This window comes from Perognathus longimembris, chromosome 4, assembly GCF_023159225.1.
Source record: "Perognathus longimembris pacificus isolate PPM17 chromosome 4, ASM2315922v1, whole genome shotgun sequence".
Lineage (NCBI taxonomy): Eukaryota > Metazoa > Chordata > Mammalia > Rodentia > Heteromyidae > Perognathus > Perognathus longimembris.
The window spans coordinates 86,968,006-86,991,231 of record NC_063164.1 but is presented as its reverse complement, the minus strand read 5'-3'; the positions used below and the strand labels follow the sequence as shown (position 1 = coordinate 86,991,231).

At 39.6% G+C, this 23,226-nt stretch overlaps 1 protein-coding gene and 1 pseudogene across 1 annotated transcript in view; one reads left to right on the top strand and one right to left on the bottom strand.

The window, feature by feature from the left end:
• Nucleotides 1-1,319, bottom strand: part of Actr3 (actin related protein 3) — a 47,805-nt gene extending 46,486 nt beyond the window's left edge. Inside the window, exon 1 of the mRNA XM_048345612.1 lies at nt 1,052-1,319. Coding sequence (XP_048201569.1) covers nt 1,052-1,095 — 44 coding nt within the window. The 5' untranslated portion in view covers nt 1,096-1,319. The remainder of the gene's footprint in view (nt 1-1,051) is intronic.
• A 2,234-nt stretch (nt 1,320-3,553) lies between these two features.
• On the top strand, nt 3,554-3,654 carry LOC125351004 (annotated as a pseudogene).
• Nucleotides 3,655-23,226: the final 19,572 nt, after the last annotated feature.

Sequence of the window (23,226 nt, the reverse complement as noted above, 5' to 3'; positions counted from 1 at the left end):
GTCTAGTAATTAATAAAGATTGACTACTTGCAAGCTACTCTAAACTACACGTCTATTTGCTAGTTAAGCACATTCCTTTATACCTGCACACCTTCCTTCAGCTTTCAGGATACTGTCAGGGACACACCTCGTGTTGTAGGGTGCTTTCCCTGAGATCACAAGAACGATATATTTGTTTAAGTTCAAATAAATTGCTACCTAGAAGCGGTAATTTCGTCTCTTTGCAACCTGCTTCATTTTGAAAGTTCTGCCAAGATATGTTCACGTTGGACACGAAAAACTACCTTATAAGGCTATAAAAGGCTCAAAGCAGGAAGCGGCTTTGACAAAACTAAGGAAGTTGCAGCGCGCTTGCTCACTAGGTGACTTTTTTAAGGCAAGGGAAGTAACACATGACATTTTCTCTCTCGAATTAAAATGAGATTTGGTACACCGGCTTAAAACACACGCACACACACCGCAATAGGGGATGGAAATTAAATGTCCGCGGAGTGCAGCCGAAAAGAATAGGTGGGTGATCCAATAAATGGAAGCATCAGTCTTAGGTTCCCATTTTCAGAGCCCGACTCTTCCCTTTCCCCACCCACACCCGGGGCAGTGTTGTCACGGCAAATCTTGCAAAACCTACACCAGCTTCTCCTTCTCCCCGCGCTCGCAGGGTCCCCACGGAGGGAGGGCGTGCGGCAGGGAAGGGGCGCGGAGGGAAGGGACGCCAGGTGGGCCGCGCGAGCCCCGGGAGGCGGCGTCCCCACCCCTCCCGCGGCGGCGGGGCTGCCCACCGGCGTGGGGGGAAGGGCGGGTGGGGTCGCGCGGAGGGAGAGGCAGCTCTCGGGGTTCACGGCCGTCCCTCCTCCCCCGCCGCACACCCCGCGCCCCCGTGCCGGGAGGGCGAAGCGAACAACGAGGGAGGCGCTGGCCGCCGGCCCCACCCCTTGCCAGTCGGGCCGCCGCACCATTCATCTCCGGGCCTCTTCCCTCCCCCGCCATTTTCCGGCCTCCGCCTCAGTTTCCCCTGCCCGTCCCGGACGGCAACCCGCCCTGCTAGATTTACCCCGTGCCACAGTCCACCACACAGGCCGGCAGCCGTCCCGCCATCTTCCTCCGCGCCTGCTGCCGCCGCCGTCTGCGCCGCGCTGGTTGGGGCCGAGGATGGGCGGCAGGAGGCCGGCGCTATCTGACCATCCACGGCGCGGCCGCCCTCGCTCTGCGGGGAAGCCGAGGCGGCAGCCAGAAAGCGAGCGGGCTGGGTCCGCGGCGACCGCTTCCGCAACGCCGGCAGGCAGGCAGGCGGGCGGGCCGGTAGTCCCCGCCCTGGCCCCGCTGCGGCCTCCTCCCCCTCTCTTCTGCCCTCCCCCTCACGCCGGCCCCCACCCTACAACTTCTTCCCCGCACGCCGCCTTTCCACGGGAAGCCAAGATGGCCGCCGGTGCCGACGCCCCGGCCTGGCCAGGCCCGGGCCGCCAGCGCTCCCCCTTCCGGCTCCGAGCGGGCGGGGCGAGAGAGCATGCGCAGTGAGGTGCGAGCGCAGGCCGGGGCTCCTGTCCGGATGTCAGCGCGATCCACTACGGGTTTTCCAGGAAGGAGAGGCGGGGAAGTCAAGCCCGGGCTTCCAGTTGTGCTTCTGGAGCTCCTGGGGGATCGAGGCTTCAGCCTTGAGGCTTTCAATTTGCTTCTGGGCTTGGTATGGAAGCAGCGGAGAGCCCCTCGCAGCTGTGAATATCGTCCCCAAGGCCTGGAGGAAAAGGATCTAATTTAGAACGTTTAGAGAGAGCAGCAGGCAGCCGTTCTTGACACTTGGGTGGCAGGGAGCCAGGTGGGAACGTGGGTGAGCAGCTAGATGAAGGAGGCGTGCCCCGTGGGTCCCCAGCCTTTGTTCTGAGCTTTTATTCATTACAAGATTTTTAGGCTGTAGCGTCCTCCAAGGGAAGGCTAGTGCCCAGGAAAAAAAAGAAACGGCAAGCCTCCTAGGAATTATATCCTAAATAATATACACAGTACACATTTATTCAGGCTTTTGGATGATTGTCTACAGAAACTTGCCTGTGGAATATAGTGAGAGTGAAAATAATGAGGATATGGGGGTGGGGTTGGGAGGGGTATTTGCATATGTATGTGATGTATCTGTCAGACTGGGAGGCCTAAAGCAGTAGTTTCCCAACTTTGATGTGCATCAGAATTTATTACCTGGAAGATTTGTTAAAGCAAACTTGAGCCTCATCCTCTGAGTTTCCTGATGAGTTATTCTGAAATGGAACCTGGGAATTCACATTTCTAACAAGTTCCTGGCATCCAACTTTATTAACCTAGGAGGTTACTAGCTTCTATCTGCTGGCATTCTGGGTTTGCTTAATTGAGACTGTCGTTAAAATATCTTTGAAAAGACTGTCTAAATATGGTATTGTGCTGACCTAAAGAATATGGGTTTTTCACTCATTTGATACACATTTGTTCACACACTTTATGGCAGAAGCTGTGCTGACCTAGAATATTCCCAGGGTGCAGAATAGATATGGCCTTGATTGTTACAGTTTACAAATTATTGGAGCAACAATTTGTTACAAGCAATAGAAGAATGCAGAAGACTATGAGAAATCAGGTTAGAAATGGGAATGGGAATATGGGATGGGGGTGGAAGGTAGGAAAATTTTCTCTGGCCAAGTGTCATTTAAGCTAAGGCCTCAAGATGGCAAGAGGAAGGGCTGGGGGGAGGGGGAACAGAACCCCCAGAAAGAAAAAAAATAGCATATCAAAACCTACAAGGAAGTATGTTTGACATCATGGGAAAGAAGATCCAAAAGGTTAAAGTGAAGAGAGCCAAGGAAGATGCACTAAAAAGTGAAGCCAGTGAAACAGGGAAGATTCAAACAAGTCTGGAATTTTAGACTGCTGTATCCTAAAAGCAACTTGAAACCTTCGAAAGTATCCAGGCAAGAAAACGTTATTGCTGTTATGTTGAGAATGAATCCAACAAAATCTACAGTGAATTATATATTGTGTACTGAAATTGAAGGATAGAAGTAAGTCCAGCACAAATACAATCTTACATGTAGAAGACACTAAGGGAGCACCCTCATCAATCAATGCCCTATATATACCCACAATGATTCACACTGAATAATTCTAAGGAAGAGCTTTTCTGAGAAGTTGTCCTCAGGGAAGTCAAACAAATGATTCTTCTTTCAGATGCATTATTTTTATTTTTTCCCCTGCATCTACATGGGAATTCTCACTTCCACTATGAAGTAGTTAAGATCCTCTAGGGAAGCATGATAACTGGCTCTGGTAGAAAAGATAGTTATGGCTTAATGTAAGTAGAATAAATGGTTGTTTTCATCAGTTACATGTAATTAAATCAGGAATGATGTATCTGCTAAGAGTCCCAAGAACATAGGTTAGTGCCTTTAGCAGAGCAAGTCATTCAAGGAAGCTGATAGCTCTGAACCTGGTTGCTCATTCTCTGGCATTGAAAAAATTTTAGGAAAGGGGCACAGCAAGTATCAGAACTTGATCAAGTCTAGGTTGGTAATAGTATGCTTAAAATGAGGCACAAGGTGCCCTCTTCACAGTACATATACTAAAACTGGAACATTACAGAGATTAGCATGACCCCTGTGCAAGGATAACACAAAAATTTGTGAAGTGTTCCATATTTTTAAAACATTTTTAAAATAATGAAGCATGAGGAGGGTACAGCAATGTGGAGAGCCCACATTGCACTGGAAGGTAGATTCAGACCACTGTTGTTTTGTTAGTAGGTCTAGTATTGCCAGGATCTTTATTTTTTTCCCAAGAATAATTAGACATCAATATTCTTATCTTCATTAATTACTATGGTTAGAAAGAAGGCATGCACCAAAGTTCTTGTGTTGAAACTTAACTTCCCAATATAGTAGTGTTGAGTGGTGAGATCTCTAAAGAAGTGATTAGGCCATTCGTTCTCTGCTGTCACAAATGAACTAATGCTGTCATCTCAGGAATGAGCTTTTTATAAAAGGATGAATTTGACCCATTTCCTGCTGTCCCACAAGCCATGCTTTCCACCATACTATAGCACAGCAAGAGAGCCCACACCAAATGCCAGTCCCTCAGTCTGGGGTTTCTTAGCTTTCATGAGTGATGAATGGTTTTGTATTTTTTATTTATTAGTCTCTGGTGGACTAAGACAGTAAATAATTCTCCTTTTTTTTTCTTTCCAAGTCTTCTATGTAACCTGAGGGTTGCCATTCTATAACTTTTACTTTTGAGGCTAAATTTGGTTCAACTTGAGTTGCCTTCAAAGTACTATCAAAGACCTGAGGAAATCTATCATAATCTCTTTCACATAGTGAAGCCTGTCCTGTGTTTGCAAAGACAAACTTAGGGAAACATTTGGAGGCTTCCCAGCTTGGTGGAAATGCCATTTGTGCCTATGCCTCATAATCGTGCAACCACACACTTCACTTGCTTAAGATCCCTTTTGCGTCCTGTTTGCTGCATACCAAATTGGTAGCCTCTGTGCTTCCATGGTGGCCCATTCTCCCTCAGTTTCTCAGAGCCTTCAGCTACTTATCTGGCCAAAGATTGCTGACCACCTTGTTTGCATATACACCCCTCCTGCTCATTATCCTCCAAGGCAGAAGCTGAGTGTGTCTAGAGGTAGAAGGCCTCTTAGACATGATCTTGAAAACTACTGTGGGAAAATTAGGTTTGTTCAACTATTCTACATTTATTACTTCCTAATAGCTCCCCAATTTCCTTTTTAGCTCAGATCAATTAGATGCTTGATTCTTGTTAATTTCCCAGCCTTTCAGGTATTTGTGTTTGTAGTATCTTTCCAATAAGTCCAATTGGGCTTCTGTTAACCATAGCCACTTCCCATCACTTAAACTTAGGAACTCTAAATGATGCAGGATCTCAGAGCGATTAAATGATTTTTATTTATTTTTGTTTGGTGTGTGTGTGTGTGTGTGTGTGTGTGTGTGTGTGTGTGTGTGTGAATACATAGATGCTGTCTCTGAGCTTTTGTGCCAAGGCTAGTGCTTTATCACTTGTCACACCGCCACTTCTGGCTTTTTTTGGTAGCTAACTGGAGATAAGAATCTCCAGGGCTTCCTTGCTCAGCTGGCTTCAAACCATGATCCTCACATCTCTGCCTCCTGAGTAGCTAAGGTTACAGACATGAGCCACCACCACCCAGCAAGATTAAATGATTTTTAAAGCAACTAAAAACAACAGAGTTCAAACCAAAACCCACTTCTGACCCCTTTTCAAGGCTCATTAGTTTAATGCCACAACCACTGTTTCATTTTGACAAATATTGGTTTGCTCATTACTATAAGATTTCCTAGGTTATTCGTATGCTTTAGCCAATTTAGAAAATGTCTTTGTATCTTTAAAGGTGCCCCCATCACATATAATTTGTTCTTCATTATTTTAAAAAATGAAGATATTATTACTTAACAAAGAGAAAAGTGGATATTACTACAAGAATGACTATCTGCAGATTAGTAGAGCACCAAACCCCCAGAGAGCACTGACTAAGAGCAAATGTGTAGCTGGCCAAGATGCTTCGCAGTGTGGTGAAGGAGGGGCCCTCAATTCTGGCCTCTTCCTTCTCAAATCTTGTGATCTTAAACAACCAAGTCAGTATATAGAGAAACATTAATTCTAGAATTCAGAGACATTAATATGAACTCCTTTATACTCTCTTTATCCCTAAGAGCAATAGGACTACTTACCTTTACTTTTCTTTTTTTTTTTCCTTTGGCAATACTCAGGTTAGAGTTCAGGACCTTGCTCGTGGAGGATTGCCTAACTCAAACTGTTTAAAACTTGAATTTTTTAAAAGTAGAAATTACGAAATAATTTTTATGGGAAGATCCAGAAGAATATTACCTAAGTGTAGAATAATGACTTTTTTAACTAATTGCTTAAACATACAGACTTAAACATCCAAAATATGTCCTCCTCTTTCAGATGTTATCTGAGATTCTTTGTGCTTATTCTTTCACTTCTACATCATAAAAAATATATTTGAGCAGCTCCTTCAGGCTTGCCTTTCCTGCATTGCTTTAAATGTATCCACTTGTGGCAACTTGTGAACCTGGGTAGATTTGACTTTTGGAACTGGCCAAAATAATTTCTTTTGGGCCAAGTACAATTGATCAGTCAAAACAATGGCCATGTTTTTAATCAAAAGCTTTGTGTGACTGTCTTAATATTTATCTTCACATATGACTTATAAATTTCCACTATAGTTTAACCTGAAGTTCAGTGGGAACATTCCTAGATTCTGTAGACTAAACATATTTCCCAAAGTTCATCTGTGTAAATCCTAGCCTCCAAAGTGATAGTGATAAAAGAGGGCTTTTGGTTTTGCCCACGAATGAAATTAGTGTCCTTGTAAAATAGATCCCAGAAAACTTCCTAGCCCTTTTCATCATGTGAGCATGCCTGCAATTGGTCTTTGGATTATTTAGTAATCAATGTACTTGGTTATAGTAGCTCAGAGTAAGATGCTAGAATAAACATACTAGAATAAAAACACTTATTGTTTAATTTTTGCTTAGATTTGTTATGGAGTGATAATTTCTATAAAATGTTGGAAATAGCTGAGATTTGGGAGCATGAAGCCCTAGTCTTCTCATTGTGAGCAAGAATGAGTATTTTAAAATACTCAAAATAACCCCAGTTCTCTGGGGACTGAGGCAGGAGTATCTTGAATTTGAGGCTACTCTGTGCTACATAGTGAGGCTCTGTCTCAAACTAAATAAGCAAAATAAGACTCAATTTGAAAGAAAGACACCTGCACATGCATGTGCACACACATGCACACACACTCCTATTCCACACAAAAACAAATTCTAGATGAATTGTAAATCTCCAATATGAAATGAAAATCCATGCTTCTCATAGTGGACTCCATGCTGTGGTGCGTACAGCCTCTTCATCTTGTCTTCTGTTCTGTACTGATGCAATACCACATCAGTTTCTTGTTTTTGTTCACAAATATTGAGACTTTTCCTGCTTCACAGTCTCCTTGAGCTCCTCCTAACACACACCCCAGTCATCACTTACGCTTATATCATCTAACGTCAGAGAAGCTTTTACTGAACACCCAGTTTAAGATGCTCTGCCTCATTCTCTCCTTAGTCGCCCTATCTTAATTCTCTAGGGCAAATGTCTTCTCTTTTTATTTGTTTACTATCTATCTCATTCAGCTAGAAAATATACCTACCACAAAGTAAAGGGATCTTGGCATATAGCAAATGCTCAGTAAATATTTGTTGGATGAATGAAGCAACTAACAAAAAAAGACACAAACATATTAAGAGAAACTTAGGGAAATATTTGTATAAACTCAAAGTGGAAAAGAATTTCTTAAGTACAAGAAGAAATCTGTAGTCCTTAATTGAAATATTTGGTAACATGAACAATTAAATTTTTGATTGTTCAATTTTTAAATTGTAGATTAGAAGACAGTATTTTGATAAGTATGTGAGAAATTAGATAAGCCAAGCATTGCTGAAAGTGTGAATTGTGAATTCTTACATTCTCCTGGAAATTACTTAACAGTATTCATAAAACTCTAAAATTCAGGACTAGGGACATAGCTCAAGTGGTAGAGCAATTTTTCTAACATGTGCAAAGCCCTGCATTCAATACCTAATACCAAAAAACAACAAAAATTTAAAACGTAAAAATAAACATCAGATTTAGGTGTCCCATTTTGGTGAACCCTAAAGAAATGAAAGGACTAATAAATACAAAAATGATTTTGATCAGAAGCAGTTCTTTAAAAATCAGAATATTTAAAAATATATCCTCTTCAAAGTGCAACTATGGTCAGGTAACTCTCAGGTGCTTATTTTTATATCAAAAGAAACAAGGCCAGTTCTTGAGGAACATCGAGTCATCTCTTCCAGATGCCTATAATAACCTAGAGAAACTGGAATCTAGACAAATAGTTATGCTTCTTACATTGTTCCCAGACAAAACCCGGTATTTCTCAAATCTCCTGTACAGCTGACTGAATGAGTAAGTTATGGTGAAGGAGATATAAGTTGTAGTTGAATGAAACTTACAGAAAGGATCTGCAAAGCAGACAGACTTGGTCTTCCATCTTGCCGCCCGCTTGGAAGTACAGATAAAATGAGTAGAGATTCTCAGCTACTATGGATGATTCAACTGACCTTAAGACTAGAAGCCTGTCCCTCATGACCCTGGAGTGCCACATTAGTCTTGGACTACCCACTTCCTGATTTATTGTATGTGAGAAAAAAATTACTGTGATATAGCACCGTTAGTTAGAGGCAACTGAATCTAATCCCAATTGATAATACACAATATGTTAAGTGCAAAGACTTCCAAATACTCATCAGAGTGTCGAGGTACATGCCTGTAATACCAGCACAATGAAAGCTAAGTCAAGTGGGTTTCAAGTTTGAAGTCAGCCTGGGATACCTTGTAAGATTCTGTATCAAAATGTAAAGAAAACTTCTAAAGTATAAAATTTCCCAAATCACAAATTTAAATTATTACAATTTCAAGTAGTGAAATCCTAGAAACCAAAATCCTAAAACCTGCAAATTGCTATTGGGAAGAAAAAGGGTGGGGGTTGCTAAGAGGATAGAAAGAAGAATTCTGGGGAAAGGATTAGTTCATTTTCAGGTAGTTGCAGGAATCCTGCTAAGCAATAAGAACACTCAGAAAATCCGGCAAAGCATTATTTTGGATATGTCTGTGAGGACATTTCCCCAGGGATGAATGTATGAGATTAAATAGGTAAGGATGTGATCTGCTGTCAGTACAGGTAGGCACCATTTAGGATAGGAGAGAAAAAATAAGCAAGGTAAGTTAGTTTGTTTCTTGGAACTGGGATAGGGTTTCTTCCTCTGCTTTGCATGTCAAATATCCAGGCTCAAAAGCTCTGGCCTCAGTAACTTATACCAATGGCCTCCTTGTCCTTAGGCTTTCAACTTCCAACTGATAGTTACACCACCAGTGTTGAGCTTTTGATTTGAAGTGTTCCCCCAAAGACCTGGATTGAAAGCTTGGTCCTGGATTGAAAATTGCTGACAGGACTTCTAAGAGGTCAGCACACTGTGAATTGAAACCTTGGACCAAAATAAATCCTCCCTTAAGCTGGTTGTCACAGATACCTTGTCACAGAAAGGAAAAAGCTTAAGATAATCAAACAGAACACAGGTTCTGAAGCTTTTGGACTTGAAGTAAGTCATGCTTTCAGGATCTTGGCTATTTGGGCAATTATATAGGCAGTGGTAAACTATTATAGCTTTCGATCTATCTTATCAAAAGACAGGTAATCTTTCAAGATATTTCTGGCGGCCATAGATATTAAACTGGGTGCACAGGCCACAGTGACACATTTTTCTTTCTGGTCTTATATTTTATAAACATGATTCACTATGGCTAACTGTCAAATCTGTGTGACAATTGTTGGTATTCCTGAGTATGTATGTTTGAAAAAGATGGACTTCTCTTATGTAAAGTGACCTAGAAAGTGTTCTGTCACGTTTCTGAAATGAAAGCATTTTGTATCTGAAACAAATGTATTTTGAAGAAGTTTTAATTTTTCACAGTTATTTGTTTGTGTGTGTGCATGTGTGTGTTTACTGGTTTGGAAGTTTGAACTCTCAGCCTGGGGACTATCTTTGAGCATTTTTGCTTAAGGCTAGTAAGTGCGCATAGCTTCACTTCCTCTTTTTTTTTTTTTTTAGATAAGAGTCTTCTGAACTTCTCTCCTGGGGCAGATTTCAGAAGGCTGAGATTTTGTCTCCAGTTAACCAGCAAAAATGCTGCAATTAGAGGTATAGCCCAACTGGTAAAGCACCATCTGTGATTTTAAAAAAATCCAAGTATGACCTAGAGGTCCTGAGTTTGAGACAGCACTGGCACAAAATAAAAAGAATTTCGACTAGGGATTCTGATCATTTGATATTTCAACATTAAGGATAATAGCATTTGGGGGTTGTACCGATTAAAGCTCAAGCTCGTTGAATGGAAAGCTTATGCAGCATCAACAATATTATGAACACAGGCATGTGAATGGAAATCATTCCTGTTTTTCATGTTATATTTCCGTAATGTTCATCAAGCAAACCATTTTTCCAACTATACCTAGACTGTAGACTACCAGTCTGTGAGGTTGATTTGCAGTATGTGGTAATATTTGGGGAAATGTACCAAAAAGAATGGAGGACAGGAGAAAACAAAAGGAAGGAAGACTGGGGCTGGGAATATGGCCTAGTGGCAAAAGTGCTTGCCTCAAAAGGAAGGAAGAGTAGAGATGATATGGGAGATTGTATACCAAACCATGCACTTGAATGAGGCTGGAGGAAAAGATTAACTTGTCATTATAACTCTATTGTCTTTCTTATTAAAGTGCTTATATGTTGATTTCATAACTTAAAAAAAGTCTAATGAGGTAGGGAAAAATTGCTGAGAATATATGCAGACTGAAAAATATCAAGGCAAATACTACAGCATAAACATCACACACTTTGAGGATAATTCAGTATGATCAGACTCAATTTGTTTCAGGAGTTGGCCATCAATAAGCATTAGGACCTAAAACTAGGAAATACCACTTAAGAGGGAAAAATTAACAGTAAGTTGCAATAACTTTCTCCTGTTGCACATGAACTGAAAATGACATATAAAGAACTTTCATACTAACTTTGCCAGTTTAAACAAAAAAAATGTTCCAGGCAATGATATCTTGATTATTTTTTAAATAGAAAAATGGTTAAATATGTTATTAATTCCTCAGGACTATCATATGGCCCACTGTACACATTTCATTTAGTATAATTCATTATGTTATTCTTTTTTTTTTTTTTTTTTTTTTTTTTGCCAGTCCTGGGCCTTGGACTCAGGGCCTGAGCACTGTCCCTGTCTTCTTCCTGCTCAAGGCTAGCACTCTGCCACCTGAGCCACAGCGACCCTTCTGGCCATTTTCCATATATGTGGTGCTGGGGAATTGAACTGAGAGCTTCATGTATAGGAGGCAAGCACTCTTGCCACTAGGCCATATTCCCAGCCCATCATCATATTATTCTTAAAATTCTAGTTCTAAGCTGTGTGTGGTGGCTCAAGCCTGTCATCCTAGCTAGTTGGGGGCTGAGATTGGGGGATCATGATTTGAGGCCAGTTCAGGCATAAAAAGACTATCTCAACCAATAGCTGGGCACTGTAGTGTACATCTGTTATCCCCACGGACATAGGGAAGTGCCAATACAAGTACAAGTACAGACATAAAAGAAACTTTACTTTAAAAATAAGCAAGACTATAACACCTCCCAAAGCTAACAAACCAATTACCAAATGGGCAAAGTTGCTAAGGAGAGACTGCTCAGAAGAAGAAATAAGAATGTAAAAAAAATCCCCACACAAAACCCCAAAAACTGCATGAGGAAGTGCACATCATCCCTGGCCATAAAGGAAATGCAAATCAAAGCAATTCTGAGATTCCATCTTATCCCAGTTAAATTGGCCAACAATTGAATTGGAACAACAATAAATGTTGGGGGAGGCAGAACTTTATTGCTCCATTGGTGGGAATTTAATCTAGTATGACCACTCTGGACAGCAGTCCAGAGGTTCCTCAACAAACTAAACATGGAGCTTCCCTACAACTCAGCCATACCACTTCTGGGCATCTTCCCAGAACATCACAAGCCAGGATACCTTAAAGAAACTTGCTCATCCATGTTCATTGTTGTACTACTCACAATAGCCAAACTGTGGCAACAGCCTAGATGCCCTACAATAGACGAGTGAATAAAAAAAAAAAATGTGGTGCCTATATACAATGGAATTTTACACAGCCATTAGAATAATGTTATGTCATTTTTAAGGAAATGGATGGACCTTGATAAAATCATGTTAACTTAGGTAAGCCAAGCTGAGAACGAGAAATGGCGCATGTTTCCTCGCATATGCGAAAGCTAGATTTAAAATAGTGGGACATAATAAATGATAGAGGACTCTAGGTATTCAAACATAGTGAGGATACTCAGGAGAGGAACAGAAAGACACAATGCCTATGTGCATCTGATCATACAAAATAATATTTATCAAAATCAACTCCAAGAATGAAAACAAAAGTTTTTTTTTTCTTTTTTTGTTTTTTCTTGCCAGTCCTGGGGCTTGAACTCAGGGCCTGAGCACTATCCCTGGCTTCTTTTCACTCGAGGCTAGCACTCTACCTGTGAGCCACAGCACCACTTCCAGCTTTTTCTCTTTATGTGGTACTGAGGAATTGAACCCAGGGTTTCCTGCAAACTAACTAGGCAAGCATTCTACCACTAAGCCATATTCCCAGCCCCAAGTTTTTTGGTTTTTTTTTTTTTTGTTGCAGTTTTTCTTGTCTTTTCTTTTTGTTCTGTTTGTTCATTAATATGTCTTTGGAGGTGAAAGGGGAGGCACAGAAATGGAGGGACAAAGGGTGAATAAATGCAGTAATGGTGCTCACTGGACACCACATTGAAAATAAGCTATACAACCTGGCGGGGGGGATGGGAGGGAAAAGCTGGGAGAGAGGGAGGGAAGGGGTGACATTGTCCAAAAAGAATTGTACTCTTTACCTGACTTGTGTAACTGTAACCCATCTGCACATCACCATTATAATAACGATTTTTTTTTAAAAAGCAAGACCAGGTGCAAGTGGCTCATGCCTATGATCTTAGCTACTAAGGAATCTGAGATCTTAGGATCATAGGTCAAAGCAGCCTAGGCAGGAAGGTCCATGACACTCTTACTTCCAATAAACTACTAAAAAACCTGGTAGTGAAGATGTGACTCGAGTGATAGCTAGCCTTTATCAAAAGCAGGTTTGGAACAACATCTAGGCCCTGAGTTCAAGCTCCATAGCTAGCGCAAAAAAGAAAAAAGTGCTGAGACAAAAAAAAGGAGTAGAGGAATGGCTCAAATTGTAGAGTATCTGCCTTTGTAAGCACAAGGCCCTCTGTTTAATTCCCAGATATATGTGTGAATGTGATATGTGTGTATGTGCATGCTTTTGTATGTATATATACACACATACATATACACACACATTTAGAATACCCCATATATTTATATCCATTGTCTTTTTCTGCTCCTTAGGAATGCTGTTCTCTTCAAAATACACATTTGAAAGTTGTTTACACTTCTCCTCTCAGTCTAAAACTGCACAGTTGATTCAAATCTGGAGAGAAGGAACTAGATGTGAGCACATTTTTTTTACTGACATGTCTATTTTAATCTTTTGGTAAATTTGACAACATGTGGCAGTTCTAGCATTTCTGGCACAAGTATGCCAATTACAGAAAAAGCAAATAATCTGATGAATTAATTATTTGGCTGCTTTGAATTTATCCAAAATGAAATACTCCTGCCTTTTCCCCCAGCTCAAACCCTGATGAGCTACCTGTGACAGTACTGCATTTGTGCCCGCAAAATGATGATCCTTAAACAGCAATCAGATACTTTAAAATGTATCAATTAGATATTCTAGAATATTTTACATTATAATACTTCAATAGCTCTCTAGCCTAGCAAATAAGGAAATAAGTACAGAGAAATTAAGTGATTTATTATCATTAGTGAAATACTATGAAAACTAGTGAAGTACTTCTTACATGTCTCCATTATATTATTATTACTATATTATGCTATTAGAAAATACTAAATTCAGTTGCTCTGGTACTGGGATAGCTAGTTATCTACATGCAATAAAAGAAAGTCCTGAAACTAGACCCATCTCTCTCAACTGTCCAAAAATACAGTAAAAAACAAATCAGCACAGCTGGGCTCATAGGGCCCAGTAGGTTGAGGTCCAAGAATCACAGTTCAAAACCAGCCCAGGCAGGAAAGTCTGCGAGACTCCTATCTCCAATTAATCACATAAAAACTCAGAAGTAGAGCTGTGGCTCAAGTGGTAGAGTGCTAGCCTTGAGCATAAGGAGACCAGGAACAGTGCCCACACCTAAAGTTCAAGCCTCAGAATCCAGAAAAAAATCAGTAATTTTAACATAAGACTTAAAACTCTGCCATTATTGTACAAAACGTCTTGAAGATATTGGCATAGGCAATGACTGTCTGAATAGACCTTCAGTTGCCCACAAGAATTGATAAATGGTATTTCATCAACAAAAAAGACTTCTGCCATCAAAAGAAATGATTACCAGAATGAAGACATAATCTGCAGAATAGAGAAAACCTTTGCCATCTCTTCACCAAAAAAAGATTAATATCGAGAATATACAAAATACCAAAAGAACAAACAATCCAGTCAATGAGATGGCAAGTAACTTAATCAAAGAGTTCTAAACACATAAAGAAATGTTCAGCATCCTCAACTTTGAAGGAAATGCAAGTCAAAACTACATTGAGACTCTATCTTACTCCAGTCAGAAAAGCCACCATCAAAAGCCACCATTATGGGAAGCATGGCTTCCCATAAAGAAGCCATGAGTGAAAGAAAAAATTCCTCCTTTGAGTTGTTCTCTCAAATATTTTGGTCACAGTGACACAAAAGTAACTAGTACACAAACCTTGTTAGGAAGAAACAGAAATTAAGTTTTCTTTGGACTGGCTGGAACTCAGAGACGTATAAATTCCAGTGATACATTATACCTACTTAGAGGGAAAGGCTGGAAAGTACCAGAAATTGTCTCTTTCTTCATATTGATTGCCACTGTGTCATGGCTTTATTTTCTAGCAACTTTACTCCTGCAGCAGTAACAATGGTTTAGATTCTAACAGTTTATCAACCTAGGGTACAGGAGTACATCTCATGCTCACAACAAAGATCTGAGGATAGACTCTCATTAGTTGCCTTCTGTCATGTGTTGTTCCTGCACACAACTCTGTGTTGTTAGGTGACAAAACTTGGGATACATGCTTCATGCCTACCACTACTCCTGCCAAAAAGAACCACATGGATAGGAGAAAGGAGAGGTTTTGAAGGAAAAATAAGTGTTTGTTACCTAAAGAAAAATAGGGACTAAAAGACACGCAAAAACAAGTCTATTAAAACTACCATATACAGGGTCTAGGAATCTGGTTTAGTGGTAGAGTACTTGCCTAGCATGCATGAGGCTGTGGGTTTGATTCTTCAGTACTGTATAAACAAACCAAAGAAATGAAATCACCAAAAACAGAATGTTTTCTGGTCTTCTTTACAATTATTTTTTAAAATTCCTTTTACATTTGTAAAACAGAGTAAACTACTACATTTATGAAACAGGGTAAACTGTGCAACTGTTGACTTATAGTTTTGTGTTTGTGGGGGTGGATATATTTTCTTTAAAAGAAGACAATATTAAAGAAGAGGATAATATAAACATAAGAAAAAGTACACTGAATAAAATGATTGGCTTTGAAAAAGTTAACTTACAGTTTATGTATATTTATATGCATATTTATATTATTGGCCCATAAATGAACATGGAAGCAAGTAAGAAATTAAAACATTGAACATCTGCCAAATTACTGCACTAATTTAAATATTTAATGAATCTATCAGTCCTGCACTGGGAAAAGCAATAATTATATTTTTGCATCAGCATTTGTATATTTTGGTTTCTGTATCATCTTACTTGCTGATACGCTTGTACTAGCTACATTATTTTGTAGAAGACCATTTTCGTAGAATGGAGGAACAGCCTCACACACAGCCCTGCTTTGTCATACTATAACTAACACTCTGTTCATTCATCTTTCCATTTGTTCATTCATTTCCTTACATTGCATGATAACTATGGATCAGCAACAAGGGTGAACATCAAGATTAAAAAGAGGAATAATTTTCACTCCCAAACTTTGAAAAAATAAAAATGCAGTAGGGAAATTGACAAATAAAAGCAGGTGAGAAGAGAGTTACATGAGACTTTAAAAGAATGACAGCTCAGCTGAGAGCCAAGGAAAGGCTTCAAAGAAGGTGTAGGGAATGCTATCCAGTATAGAAAAGGAAGTGAACGGAAATTCTGGAGAGAATAACACATAGAGTGACACAGAGGCTTTGAATGCTGTTAATGAAAGAAATTATGACTCTGACTATGATATAGGGTGTGTACAGGAAAAGAGTCTTGTGAAAGACTCTGTATACTATGTTTGAACGTAACACTGTGGTTTTAAAACCTTAGTTCTCCAATTTGAACCAAGATGCTAATAAAAAAGATATCTGGAAAACTCATTTAAAAACAATAACTCTTGCTAGTGGCTCACATCTATAATCCTAGCTACTCAGGAGGATGAGACCTGAAGATTCTGGTTTAAGGTAAGCCTAGGCAGAAAAGTCTGTGGGACTCTGCTTTCCAATTAACCCCCCAAAACTGGGGGTGTGACTCAAGTGGTACAGAGCCAGATATGAGAAAAAATGCTGAGGGACAGCACACAGGCCCCAAGTTCAAGACCCAGTACCAGCACAACAAAATAAAAACTAAGATAAACAACAACAACAACAACCAAGCTGCTCAAACCCCACTTCTGGAAGAAGGAATTTGAAGAAATTTCTCTGGTGGTTCTGGAGCAAATCGTTGTTAAGAACCACTGTATGGGGGCTGGGAATATGGCCTAGTGGCAAGAGTGCTTGACTTGTATACATGTAAGCCCTGGGTTCGATTCCCCAGCACCACATATATAGAAAATGGCCAGAAGGGGCGCTGTGGTTCAAGTGGCAGAGTGCTAGCCTTGAGCAAAGAGAAGCCAGGGACAGTGCTCAGGCCCTGAGTCCAAGGCCAAGGACTGGCAAAAAAAAAAAAAAAAAAAAGAACCACTGTATGTAGGCTGTGTACCCATCATATGGTACTGGGAAAAAAGAATAACATACTTTGGAAAGAACTCTGTCTTTGAAAAGATATATGAGATATCTCTTATCAAAGCAGGAAGTGAGGTCACCTCAGTAGAAGAGTATTGTGATATTAGAAGTGGTGAGAACCAGGGAAGGTGAGCGATTGGAAGGGGGGGGGGTGAAAATGTTCAAAGGGATGACATTGACCAAGACACATTGCTTTCATAAACTACTTTGTGTAATGACAACTCCTTTGTATAACCACTTAAAGATAATTTTAAAAATGGTTAGAATTTCCTGTAGCTGAGGCATTAGGGAAGGAGCAAATATTTAGTAACATTTCTGAGAAATATAATGCATCAGCTTAGAAAGTCTTTTTGATGTGGGAAGTGAAACAAAGGGTTCTAGTTTGTAAAGGGTACACTTGAACTGGGAGTGAGCAGTAACATGGAGGCATGGCTTTGTGTAGAACAGTGAGTTGTTAGCTCAAGGTGGGGGTCTGAGGTGGAGATTACTAAGCACCAGAGGCCAAGGCTTGAGGTTGGGTTAGTCCAGACACAAGGGCTCAGTTCTGGGAAATTTAGGGCTTACAATCTGCTGAGCATCCCTTTGCCTGGGGACACTTCCTCTTGTGCTCATGGTAGCTTCCTGCCAGTAGTCCTCACTTATAGCCCTCTAGCTAGTTAGGTTAGGTTTGCTCTTTGGCTTGTGTAACTTCCTGAAACCAAGACTATGTTTCATCTGTGGCTTTTCAGAACCTAGCCTGCAGCCTGCATGTATATGATATTCACTAACCATTTCTAGGTGAATGATTTTGATTAATTACCTAGATAATTACAAATAGAGCAGCCTCATTATATCTCAATGGTCTTTGGCCTTGTTTTGGAGTGATAATTATATAAATTGGTACTTATGTAATGCTACGTGATTGCATTATTACTTTCCAAAATGCATACTCCTGTGATAAAATAAAGAGTAGGCAAGATGCATTTCTTTCCTCCAAGGATTAAGTATTCCAAGATGCCTGTGTAATTAGTAAAAATAGATGTGTTCCACAAATATTAATTTAGATTTTTACCAAAAAGCATTTGATTGCTAAATTATTTTTAAAGCTTTCAATTAAATTAATTAGACAAGGAATAATTTCAACTGTTATTCAAATAGGCTTGTATGAATTCAGAGAGATTATTTTATGTATATTTGTGTTTGTCCTGGGACTTGAACTCAAGGCCTGGGTGCTATCTCTGAATTTTTTTTCCAAGACCACTACCTTACCACTGAAACCACACCTCTACTGGAGTTTGGTAGTTAACTGGAGATAAGAGTCCCATGGACTATCCTGCACAGGCTGGCTTCGAACTGCCATCCTCCTATCTCAGCCTGAGTAGCTAGGATTACAGTCCAGAGATCATTTAAAAATAGGGCTATGATTAGTCCTAAAATATCTAGCTATCTTTTTTGGTTCTATTACTCAGGATCCATGGAGTGAGTAAAAGAGGTTTTACTTAAGCCATGAAGTAGTCACTACTGTGAATGATAGACAATGCAAGGAAGAAAATGTAAGGGGCATTTGTAAATTAGTCACTTTTACATCTCTGCTTTCATTTTGTTCATAGATTAGATGATTGTCTCTTCATTTAATCTACATTATCCTTGCAGATAAGTGACCTCTGAGTACTATGCAGGCACATCCTCTTTATAGAGATTTCAAGTCACAGAAAAGTCAAATTCTGTAACTTCCCTTTATAATCTCGTGAGAAAGACAATGGAAAATCAGCAAGAAAATAAATCAACTTTTCCAAAATAGCATTTCTAGTCAGGCACCAAACACATAGGAAGCTGAAATTAGCAGGATTGATGTTCCAGTACTGGCTGGGAAAGTCCACAAGATTTCTCAATGGAAGAAGCTATGTGTAGAGGTACTTGTCTATCACCCCAACTATGGTAAGAGGAACAATATAAATTGTAATAGAGCTATATGCCGGTGCAAGAAGTGAAGACCTATCTCAAAAACAATCAGCATAGAAAGGACTAGAGGGCTACTCAGTGGTAACATACCTATTTAACAAGCATGAGGCCTTGAGTTCAAAATCCCAGTACTGTCCCCCTACAGTACAATTTCCAAGTAGATATAATTTGAATATAAGCAGGAATAAACTTCAGATAACTAAAAAAAAAAAAAAAAAAGGAAAGGAAAAGAAAATGGAAAACCTGTTGGCCAAAACTAAGAAAAATGTTTTGGGAAATATCATATCTAGATGTTAAACTATTATTTGGAATGAATTTCTACTTATGAGTTATAAATCTTTAAACCTATTGTTGGTTCTTTCTTGCTTCCAAATGTGTGTATTGATCCTCTTTTCACTGATATGGCTTGATTATCCTGAAAAATCTATATTTGTTTCCTCAGATCTACTTACTCTACTTACAATTGATAATGTGCACATACTAGTCCCATATATTGGCCCTACTGCTGCTTATAATCCTTCTATATGTGATGTCCATCATGTCTTACTCGCCTTGCTCAACTCCTAGTTTAATTTTCTCTGACCTGCTTTGACCTTTGCCACTCTGAACCTACGATAACATTCTGCACTAGCCTCAATGAGCTTCCTGTTTGCCTTCTAGCTCCCGGATCTATCCATGCCTTGCCCTTCTTGTGCAAAATCTACGCAGAGCCAGTTGATTCATACTACCTCCATTTCCTAAAGTCATTTACTAATGCTCAAAAGGAATTAGGACAATGAAAGATAAAAAGAAAAAAATAAAACTAGGAGCACTAGTAAAATAAGAGCAAAATATATGTAACCCCTTCCCCTCACTTGATTCTCTCTCTCTCTCTCTCTCTCTCTCTCTCTCTCTCTCTCTCTCTCACACACACACACACACACACACACACACACTTGGATCAGGAAGTGTCTCCATAATGGCTTTTATCTCTATGGAATTGTCATTTTTCTAGCCACACGCAATGGCTCTAGGGATCTAGTAACCCATATTCAATGTGGATTTCTCCAGTCCTAGAGATGGATGCTAAAGGGTTCCTACCACTTACAGAACCCCCATCTTCTTCAGTCTGACTTTCTTGCTCTTCCAACACCTCTGTGACTTATTCCTTTGTAAAGTGTCCTCAACTGACCTACCTGTCAACTCTCTAACTTCTTCAGGACCTCATCACAGATACTGAGGTGAGAATACCTGACAGGTCACTAGGCAAAGAGCAAAATAATGATCATAATCACACAAGAACTTATGTAGGTATTTCATGTAAGTCTTGCAAGGCTCATATTCAGAAATGTTCTGAGGAGCTATAAAATAACCAATACATTATTGAAAATAGCACAAAGGAGACAGAGTCATTTATAATTTTAAGATGTATTTATTTAATTCTTATCTTTATTTTCTAACAATCTCCTCTCAATAGACTCATGGGGAATGGAGCAGAGTATATGAAAAGTAGTGCCCACACTGATACCAAAAATAGTTCCAAGTGGAATTGTGGCATAAAGAAAAAAGTATATAATCATCACCACAGCAGGTAACAAATTGCATTCAGCACTGCAGGTCCACTGTGGGCTTCTGTTGCTCTACCACCAGAAACTTGCTTTCTGCCTTCCCTTTACCTTCCATAACACAGAACCTTTTAAGAAGTCAAAGAACGAAACAAATCACATTCTAAGTTAGGCTTCGTACATGGAAGCATGCAAGATCGTTGCCAGTATCCTAGATGTCTTAGAAGTGACCATCCTTTGAAAACTGTTTTGAAAAATAAAACATTTGTGCTAAGTGAAAAGTTCCATGAGCTTGGGCAAAATTCAGTTCATCATGTCTAGTGTGTCATCAGATCCTTTTCTGGTTTTGTTGAATGGAAGACAACTAGTAGCCACAAGGAAGGGCTGCTTTTATTCTTTAATTACATGTTAGTTTGCTTGGAATTCTATGACAAAATGTCATAAATTGAATGACTTAAATAATGGAAATTTATTGTTTTATTGTTTGAAGGTCTAGAACATGGAAATCAAGCTCTAGGGGGAGTTCTTTCTGAGGCTGTGAAGAGAAATGTCCTTGATTAGCTCTGTCAATATTCTATCTCCAAATAAAGGAGAAGAAGGAGAAGGAGAACCTCTGATATAAATTTATTGTTCTGTATGGTAGGAGCCAGATATTTTAAATTCAGGATACATATGGCTATCTGGTTCAAAGGGCTTACATGCTTGAATATATTTTTATAAATCATATACTTATAAATATAATGTATATATATAGGTGTATTTCTATTTGTACTTATTAAGCAGTTAGTAAGTATCAAAAGCAGTTCAGTATATTTCTTTTTTTTTTATTCTTAGGGAAGTATTAGAAGAATCATGCGAGGGGCTGGGAATATGGTCTAGTGGTAGAGTGCTTGCCTCTTATACATGAAGCCCTGGGTTTGATTCCTCAGCACCAGATATATAGAAAAAAGCGGAAGTGACGCTGTGGTTCAACTGGTAGAGTGCTAGCCTTGAGCAAAAAAAAAAAAAAAAAAAGAAGCCAAGGACAGTGCTTAAGCCCTGAGTTCAAGCCCCAGGACTGACAAAATAAAATAAAAAAGAAGAAGAACTATGTGAAATAAGTCAATATTCAACCATTTCTGCCTACAAAAACATACCTGGTTCTTATGGTAATCCTAATATTAACATCCACATTTAAGAACAAGGATCCCCATGTCTGACAGATACATGTAGTTGGCAAAACAGACTACCTAAACCCAGATCTTTTGGTTCCACCAAGTAGAGGGTGTAAATTTCAGACCATAAGGTGAATGCATGACTCTCATTTCCAACGTTGGCCTAAATGCCACCACTAGGAGAAACAACATCAATGAAGTGAAGATTTTTTTTCCCCTCATCACTTCTCACCCACTCCCATTCCTGACATGTCTGGGAGGTTCTGGCCTAGGTGTTCCTTCTTTTTCTGTTCTGTGTGGGCTACAATGGGGGTTCTGTCTTGTCCCTGCTGTTACCTTGGACATGAATCTCTGCAACTCCCAAGAAGAATGACATACTGTCATTCAAGAAGAATGACATACTGTAGGTTTTGATATTGTCAAATTTGAATCAGAACCATTTAACTACATTAGCCTTAGGAAGTAGAAAAGTCTGCCTCTGACCACAAATCTGAAGACTCTTCAAAGAATTGACTTTGGAATTGTGAACACTAGTTTGCTGAGCACACCAATGCATCTCTGGAGAGGTGGTCCTGACAATGGAGAGGCTGAGGCTGGATGATCATGAGTTCAAGGCAACTTGGGCTATATATTAAGAGAGAGGGAGAGAAAGACATTACAAAAGCTTTATTTTTGGCCTAAGAAAAGCAATAGACTCTTAAATACTTCTCTGCATTTGATTTTGAAGTCTTTTGATATGCCAAAAAGTCAGGAATACTTCTGTGCTCTTTTGTTCCTTCTTGAGAAAATACAGACAAAATTACTAGCCACTGGAGTAGAAGGATGATGAAAGGAGAGAAAAAAAAAAGAGAACAGATGGGAGAAAAGGAAATCAGTGATCAGTATTTAAAATACTGTCTGCTCTTGTTCTTAACACAACTTCTCAGTTGTCAAATTTGAGGATATCTCCTTAAGACTGACAGACTTTATTTGGAGAATCCAACTCTTAGTCAATAGAAACAAGCTAATCTGTATGGTATATTAATGTGTACAAGTTGAAGTCAGAGCTTATGTATATTCTTAAAAATACGAGGAAACATTTGAGGTGGATGAAACCTAAATTATTTTTTCCACCAAGAATTTAATAACAACCTGGCCTTGTTGGATAGCGTAACTCATCATGACTCTGTGGCTCTCTTACTTCAGCTAAACAATTAAAATTGTTTGTTTTGAGTTTCTGGGTTTTTGTTGTATCTTTTTGTTTTGAGACAGGGTTTCACTGTATCTCAACTGGTCTCAAACTTATGACCCTCCTGTCTCAGCCTCCTGAGTGCTAAGATGATATAGGTGAGTGTCTATCACACCTACCTGTAACAACAGTTCTTTTACACACAGATGCAGTACTGGGATTTGATTTAACCAAGTCTTTTGAATGTCAGAACTCCATTAAGATGGCACAGCAGCCTGGTGCTATGGCATTCCCATAGTTCCAGTGACTTGAGATGCTTAGGCAAAAACTTTACTTAAGTCTAGGAGTTTGAATCCAATGTGGGCACGGTAGTAAGACTGTGTCTCAAAAAAGAAAAGAAAATGGCATGGCAGATCATGGACAGTCACACAAACTGTATTTCCATGCTATATTTAAATTGCAAAGGAGAGGAAGAAGTCGGGGGAAGCATGTAATTATAGGTATTTTAAGCTCTTTAGAGGGAGAAACAGCAAAATATTCTATACTTGAAATTACAGTGGGAGCGAGAAGTTCTAAGGTGGTAGGGGCTGGGAATGAGGGATGCATGAAAGATAT